This window comes from Cibotium barometz, chromosome 34 (genome assembly GCF_041138505.1).
Source record: "Cibotium barometz isolate CiBa-2024 chromosome 34, ASM4113850v1, whole genome shotgun sequence".
Taxonomy (NCBI): domain Eukaryota; kingdom Viridiplantae; phylum Streptophyta; class Polypodiopsida; order Cyatheales; family Cibotiaceae; genus Cibotium; species Cibotium barometz.
Window position 1 is genome coordinate 3,235,635 of NC_141079.1, and position 8,404 is coordinate 3,244,038.

At 39.4% G+C, this 8,404-nt stretch overlaps 1 protein-coding gene across 5 annotated transcripts in view; it reads left to right on the plus strand.

Moving 5' to 3' along the window:
* MAK10 (MAK10 homolog) overlaps positions 1-5,566 on the plus strand; it is a 43,484-nt gene extending 37,918 nt beyond the window's left edge. For 2 of the 5 annotated variants that reach the window (XM_086773636.1, XM_086773637.1), the window contains exons 8-17: positions 2,867-3,010; positions 3,097-3,231; positions 3,327-3,425; positions 3,508-3,564; positions 3,640-3,764; positions 3,867-3,955; positions 4,169-4,293; positions 4,515-4,586; positions 4,714-4,812; positions 5,146-5,566. In XM_086773636.1, the coding sequence (XP_086629762.1) occupies positions 2,867-3,010; positions 3,097-3,231; positions 3,327-3,425; positions 3,508-3,564; positions 3,640-3,764; positions 3,867-3,955; positions 4,169-4,293; positions 4,515-4,586; positions 4,714-4,812; positions 5,146-5,418 (1,218 nt within the window). In that variant the 3' untranslated portion in view covers positions 5,419-5,566. Of the gene's footprint in view, positions 1-2,866; positions 3,011-3,096; positions 3,232-3,326; positions 3,426-3,507; positions 3,565-3,639; positions 3,765-3,866; positions 3,956-4,124; positions 4,294-4,514; positions 4,587-4,713; positions 4,813-4,964 lie in introns of all 5 variants that reach the window. The other 3 variants (XR_015261928.1, XR_015261927.1, XM_086773638.1) reach the window with 3 other exon arrangements.
* The last annotated feature ends 2,838 nt before the right edge of the window (positions 5,567-8,404 follow it).

The window sequence follows — 8,404 nt, forward strand, 5'->3', positions numbered from 1 at the left end:
TAAGCCCACAGTTTTAGGCCCAAACAGGAGTGCACACACGTGTCCACAAGGTGCCCGGGCGTCCCCGGTCCCTCGGACTTCACAAGCCAAAATAACAAGCATTGTCCAGGCAGCAAGACAATGTCACACAAAGTAAAATAAAGTTATGGCATGCATCATTTATGCATTGTGCACGTGTAAACTTGGAGAACCACCTATCATCAGTACTTGAAAATATTCCGCCTGCCATCATAACACACCATGTGTGCATGGCCGGAATCCACACGGGCACCGCCCGAAAGTCCACAAATGTCCTGCCATGTCCTTGGACTCATATGCATCCACTCATATGATCCATACACATGCCCAGGTATAATACATACATGCATCCGCATGTTTCTAGGCCTGACACGCATCCGCATGTCCCTAGAATATAGGGGTTTGTGACACTTGCTTGATTCATGAATCTTCTCATGCTATAGATTGAATAATTTAATATATTTGGTCTATAGCATACATATATAAATATGCCGGCATCTATCATTTAAAAGCCAGCAATATGTTTAACTCACAGAACCTACTTTTTGCACTATTTTCATACATGTACAATGCGTTGTTGCATGATCATGATGATTGATCCAAAGGACATGGTGGTAGATCTCTTCTAGATCTTGGAGCACTCATTATATATAATGGCATGGCTAGATGGCTTTCTTCAGGAAGTCTCACCTGTTTCCCACATGGTGGAGGCTCCAGCACAGGAGACTACTTGACGGGATCCTTGGCCTTAGCCTGACACATCCATGATTTCATTATCTCGCACCATCTCCTCTTGGAGCCAATTACACTTACTTGGCCTTCTCCATTTCGTGCATAGACCCTTTGGGTCTGTTCTACTGCTTTTCTTTTTGGTTCTTGCTTGATTCATGAATCTTCTCATGCTATAGATTGAATGGTTAAATATATTTCCTCTATAGCATACATATATAAATATGCTGGCATCCATCATTTAAAAACCAGCAGCATGCTTAACGGACTTATCCTAATCAGAAATTCTTGCACTTTTTCATACATGTACAATACGTTGTTGCATGAGCTTGATGATTGATCCAAAGGACATGGGGATACAGAGACTATCACAAGATATGGGCCATGTCACTTCAAATGGCAGATCTCTCCTAGATCTTGGAGCACTGGTTATATATAATGGTGTGGCTAGATGGCTCTCTTTAGGCAGTCTCACCTACTTCCCACATGGTGGAGGCTCCAGCGCAGTAGACTACTTGAAATGGCAGATCTCTCCTAGATCTTGGAGCACTGGTTATATATAATGGTGTGGCTAGATGGCTCTCTTTAGGCAGTCTCACCTACTTCCCACATGGTGGAGGCTCCAGCGCAGTAGACTACTTGATGGGATTCCTGGTCTTAGCCCGACACATCCATGATTTCATTATCCCAATCTCCTCTTGGGGCCAATTACACTTAGTTGGCCTTCTCCATTTCGTGCATAGACCCTTTTGGGTCTGTTGTACTGCTTTTTTATTTTTTTGGTTCTTGCTTGATTCATGCATCTTCTCATGCTATAGATTGAATGGTTTAATATATTTCCTCTATAGCATACATATATTAATATGCTAGCATCTGTCGTTAAAAAAACAGCAGCATGTTTAACTTACGTATCTTAATCATATTTTTTTGCACTGTTTTCATACACAACACTCTGTACCATATGAAACATTTCTAACTACCTTGAGAAGCCTTGAATTTCTAACATTAAGCATGCAAGAAAGCACAGTAGGAGCACAAAAGCGTTATTTTGAATAGCTTCTAAACTAGTCACAAAAAAAACGCGTTTCAGGCTTGAAATATGTGAAACGTTTCTACAAAACGTGTGAAACCCTTGCTCAGAGGCGGTTCGCCCAAATTGAAGGTTGCATGTTTTTCCTTTTTTTTTTCAGCTTTGGTCGCAATTTTTGCCCCACCTATTTGGCTTGCATTTTGCTCACGTGTCGCGCCTCTTCTATAGGCTGCAGCCGACCGGCTGCCTTGCGCCTTTCCTATAGCCCCATTCGCCTTACCCATCACCCCCTCCCATGGTCACCACGAAACACGTTTCAGCAGCCCTGAAACGTGAAACATCTGAAACGCATGAAACGAAATGCTTGCCTAAAACGTGTATTTTTTGGGGGGTTTTACTTTCCTAGTACTTATATCACTTGATTATATATATATATATATATATATATATATATATATATATATATATATATATATATATATATATATATATATATTAGGTGTTTCAGTCCGGCGTTTCGGTCCATACTTGTCTCGGGGTGAAACATTTCGGGTTGAAACTCCGTGTTTTGAGATGAAACATTTCGGGGCTGAAACGTTTTGTGATGACGCTGCCCCCTCCTACAGTTGAAGGGCGGCACCTTCTTCTTCCATCTCCTCCTCTTCCTCTTCTTCTCCTTTATCTCTTCTTCTTGTTCCTTAACCTACTTCTTCTCCTTTCTCCTTCTTCCACTTCTCCTTCCTCCCTCCTTTCTTTTCCTCCCCATTTCTGAATATATATATATGTATTTTGAAACCTACGGTTTTTTTAGTGAGGGATGAAACCTTCTTCGATAAAAAAAAACAAACCTCGAAATGTTTCTTGTGACTATGTTCAAAACCATAATCATCCATGTGATTACCACACTATATAATCTTCTTGGATTGCTTCTGCAATACTAGTTAATGATTGATATCTTTTTCTTAAGAGACCATCAATAAATTCAATTCAGCCATACCCCATAACCTTCTGGGATCAGCACAAGATTTTGAAGTTTAAGGTACTTTAATCTTTTGAGGTTTATGTGCTTTGATTCTTCTTTTCTAACAGGCCACGAAGTATTTTATGAAATTGCTCGAAGACCTGGACATTTTATGCTCTTTGTCCACCAATCTCAGCTTGGAAGAGCTTCTACAAGTTTTAGTGGACTTCCAGAAGCGAGAGCCCGATTTAGTAGCCAGAGCATTCCTTCAGGTAGGTTCCCCCTTTGCGCTGTATAAAAGCTAACACTAGCTTCATTTTCTGGTTCTTTCTGTCAATAAAGTTTTCTTTTTATACAGATTCTACTTGTGCAAGAGGGAAAGCTGTTTGGGCGGGATGGTATCGCCGACGTCTTGCACGGAACCTTTAACCTGCCCGAAAGTGTGAAGAACAAAGCATTTGAATCAGACAGTTTCATTATAAAGTCTGGACAGGTAAGAGTCTAAATGTCGATGAGCTCCGTGTTTCAGGTCTTTCCAAGCAAAAATTCCCTTAAAGGTGCAACTTGCACATGGGTTTTGGAAAACAGCTGACCCTATATCTAGTGAGAGTACTCTGCACCAACATGGCATGGCAGCATCGAAAGCTTGGCAAGATTCTGGCGGAATGGGGTGCCCTATTGCAACAGGTACAGGGAATATACATATATATAATGCCAAAATTGCCAAAATCTCAATTAGTGTGTTCTGATATGGATCACCTTTCTGCAGGCCGACAGTATATTTGATAGCTTAATGCAGAGGACTCTTGCTCCATTGGAGGATAAGGTCCATTTTTCATCGGTTCTGTGATTCATGTTAAACTGCTTTCATGAGGTTGGCCTAATGAGGGAGCTTGTTCAGGAGTGGTGGGAGAATGTTATCATGGGATGGACTGCTGAGCAAACTTGTTGGATTTCTATGCATCTTTTGATGCTGGGTTTCCAGCTTCAACTCTATGCACCTGCAGAGTATTGCATGGTTTACTGGTATGATCTCCGGTAGCCTTTGAAGGCCCAATCTTGAGCTTTGTATGCAAGGGTTCAATGATCGATCTGCATACATGGTCTGTTGTATTTGATTCTTTCCAGGTATCTGGACCATGTCCTACTCACGGAACTACATTACAAGCAAGTGAAGGAGAGGAAGCAGCCTGCAAGCTCAGAAACCCTAGATTCATGTAAGTTGGTCTTGTGTATGTCTCCTCTGTAGACCCTTAGAAAAAAACAGACAACCATAATCCATGTTCTTGAACCATGGGCTTGGAAGCATCTCATGCTGCTACAACTGAATGAATCTTAGGCTGCATTAGGATCAAAATATATGACTTTTTGCGTTGCTTTCAATAGGCTCACACGGAAGGCATCACTTTCTCTGTTGTTATCATCATCAGCCAAAAAGAAGAAGAAGAACAAGAAGAAGGGGTCTCTAAAGGGCACGGAGGAGGAGCTTCTTCATCTCACCCCCCGCGTGCTTCTGCTGCAGTGCTATGTTGACTCATGCAAGGCTCTTTCATGGGTATGAGTTCTCCTTGAAATGCTGTCCCCTTGTATGTTGCATACTCACGTGCGCACACACATACGTGGTGCGCACATGCACACACACATGCACTTCTGTGCGCTCACGCACAAGCGCACATGTGCATTCACGTCGTTCACAATATGCTTGTTTTAGGTGCTGTACAAGGGCTGGCTTTCCTAACAAGAGATCTTATACAAATCTTGGGAAAATGTTTGCAGATGATGGCAGCCTTGACAGCTGATCGAAAAGTCATCAAGATTCGACAAACTATATTCAACACAGAGCAAGAGGTGGTGAATAGTTAAACTCTTCATAGACTCTTCGACGTACTTCCTGCTTTTGTTATCTATCTCAAGAAATTTGGCAATTATTTCTAAACCTGATGTTCATTGAGCAGTTTTGAAATGCCTGTTGCAGAGGTTCATGCAAAGGTTTGACTTGTTCCAGAAGGTCCCAATCCCACAGCCACTATCATATTTTCATTACAAGGAGTTCACTCGACAGAAGAATCTTTCGGTACAATTAACACCATTTCCTACGCATTTCTCAATTTCAATGAAAATGATGCTTTTTGTTTTAGCAGAGAATGACTTCAATTTAATAGAACATATGTGCAGTATTTTGTTGATTCATGGGCCGTTGGTCATGTATCGTGGTTGTGGTTGCAGTCTTAGGGTCTGGGCTGTGTTTGGGTCAGGGTCTGGTCGCATGTTTGCATTCGTGGTTGGGCCTTGTCATGAGTGGACTTGTGGTGGTGATGGTGGTGGGGTCACAACAGTAATGGTGGGGTTGCAGTCGAGGTCATGTGGTGGTGGATGTGGATGTATAATGCTAGTGCTTTGGTTTCAGATCAAAGAGCAGTACGATTGGTCGAATCATTACTTTATGGCTCTCCAGCAACATTTGCAAGATCTTGGGCATTGTCTTGCTAAGTCCACTAATCTTTCTTCGATCAGCCGGTCACAGCGAACCACAGAAATCAATCAACTTAAACAGGTAGCATCAAGGAACCTAATCGTTTTGAAAATTGTTGATAAAGCAGGACCAGGTGATAATCTCAAGGTTTCTTTTGATTTCTCCCAACACCCATGCTTTGCTGTAGCTTCAGTTAAAAAGATATGACAAAAAAGCCTTCCTAAAGCTGTCATCAAGCAGCTAAATTTTGTTCTTTGTATAAGGTTCGGTGGTAAAGATGATTGGAGAAAAGGTTTCACATGTATTTATGTCCATTCTTTTTTATATTGTATGCATTGAAAATTGAGATGGGTCATTCATGTGTTCCAGTTATTTTAAAGCAGACATAACTCTCTCTCTCTCTCTCTCTCTCTCTCTCTCTTCCAACAAAACACTGAAGTTTCGCATAAAACAAGTCTCCTATCTTCCAACAAAACACTGAAGTTAATATATTTCTTATCATTGAAGAAGAAAATATTCTCAATTTAAGATAATTAAAAATAATTCTAGCTAATTTTATGGGAGTTTCTCTTGTAAGGGGTTGCTTCTCTAGATTATTTAAAGTAATGCACCCGAACTAGTACATTCTAAGTTGGAAATTCAGTATTTTAAAAAAAAATTGTTTGGTCTCTTTATTAGTGATTCTCTAGAAGTTTCTAAGATCAATTGGCAGTCGAGCTTTATTTAATAAAATTACAAACCACATCTCTTGATCTTCTATCTTTTTAACTTGCATCTGATGTCAACAACTTACCTTGAAAATGTGTTGCTTAAGTATTTCCATAGGATGAAAGGTAGGTATTTTCTTCTTTTTCCTACTTGAACACTTGTGAGCGAGTTAGTAAACCCACATGCACAGGTGTTGGTCAACAACCTCTTGTTCAGGTCCTACCTATTCATGGACAGTGAAATGAGTTCAACTCAATCTTGAACATCTTTGCATCATTCGTGCAACCTCTAAGGAAAACTATTTTCAATAGAATACACAAGTTTGCAAGAATATTGGCAGCAAAATTGATTTACCTCTGCACATATGACCTCCCACAAAGAGTGATTTGAGTAAGTCTAATGTTTTCTACATCAGTCAAAATCTTAAGTTGGTTGGGAAGATAATATGAAGGTGAACAAATTAAAGGGTTCTCGGTTTGTTGAATAAGGTATTAAGGATGAAAGGCTTTACAAGTGAGTTGCTTCCATTTCAAAAAGCATGTTTGTTTGTGGAAGATTTGTGGCATAAGACATTCGGGCACTTTTGATACTTAGAAACAAGCATACGGCACAAGTTACACCTCAATATATTCTTTGTAGTAAGTTTTATGAAGTGTGTTGTTTGGTAAAGCAACACAAAAGGCTCCTTTTCTTGAAGGGCAACTTGAGCTTCTCATGTATTGATCCTTGTGCATAGTGATGTTTGGAAAACTAAAATAAAAAATGTTTGGTGGGTATACTTATTTCATCGTTTGATAATTTCTCAAGATATATTGGAGTTTACTTAGTCATTTCAAGGAACTTTAGAGTGACATACATATTTTGGGTTGACTACTCTCGTGTAGCTTGTCATCATATGACTTGGAAGCCCCGTTAATGTTTCAAAGTTATTTTAAAAAAGAAGCCATTGATACACTATTTCACAAAATTCGATTGTATTTGTTATGCATATGTTCTTGAGGAAGATAGGTCAAAAGCTACTTTCAAAAGTAAGAAATGTATCTTTCTATGGAGGTAAAACCAAAGAAGGTTGATATATATGCAGAATTGAAACAATTGAAAACCTAGCTTGAAGATAGACCAAGACAATTGCCATAAATAGTCCACAAGGAGCTTATTAGCATGTGGTAAGCACTGCAAAAAAGAGAATTTGAAGTAGAAGCCGCCAGCAAAGTACTAATTATACAAAAGCAACAAATAGCACAGGCCACTGTTGAATCACAAAGGCTCGAAACAAGAGCAATGTAGTTGGACAAAATCCATGTAGATCTACTAGAGGACAATGAAAAAATTAAAAAGCTCACACTTGTAATAGAAAAAAACAAACTTTATTTGCACAATCTTTGTGAGTGGACACACAAGTGAAGGACCTACAATACAAATTTTTACAAATGCAAGTCAAACAACAGAATGAAAAAGCAAGCACTAATTCAAGGCTGATGTTACATAGGAACCATTTAGAATATGTAACGCAATGTCTAACTAGGCTTGTAAAAGATTATGTTAAAGATGATTTGCCAATGTCAATCAACCAAAGAAGCTACAAAAATTTATTCAAATGTACAGACCCACTAACCCAGCACACCAAAATGCAGCATCATCACAAACTCATCCAAGCCGCTCTATACAAACAGATAGTCATGTGCAAGAGCAAGATTCACAAAGAAACACGAAGCATATATTATCACAAAGTCGTTCCACACATATGAAGCTCTCACACACAAAGCGGTTACACACATAAGAAGCTCTCACAAACCAAGTATGTCTGCATAGGATGCATATATAGCCCTCACTAAGGGAGGCACCTAGATCTTACATTATCTCCACCTCCCTTGCATCAATTAGAGATGCCTTGGATCAATGGGGAGATTCCACCTAGAGATTCATTGATCTCACTTTAGTAGTAAACCTAGGCTCTAATCACTTGACATATGCAACCTTCACTAAGACTCACATTAAGGATATATGGATGCTAGATCACCCATACTTGTCAATCAACTAATACCCTTAGACATATGAAGCTTTCACTAAGACTCGCAGTAAGGATATATGGATGCTACATCACCTATATTTGTCAATAAACCAAAGGCTAGAGTAGTGGTGATATTCTTAAGACTCATCAATGGAAGGTAGGACAACACGGTCCTTCCTTTTCTTGTAGGTCCTAGGTTACAAGTGATAGAAAAAGTGCACATATCCTATTAAGGTTCATGTAACCCCACTTGGTATTGAGGGCGTGTTTTAAAAGCTAGTCCATTTGGGAATGCCAAGTTGTAATAGTTAAATAACCTTAAAGTTACTATTCTTAGGTGACATTACTATTCTTGGTTGTAATAGCTAAATAACCTTCAATTTACTATGCTTAAAATTACTGTTCTTAGGTAACATAGAAATTTATGTTATTGCCAGCTCCTTCCAACGGTGAAATACATTTCATCTTTTTAAT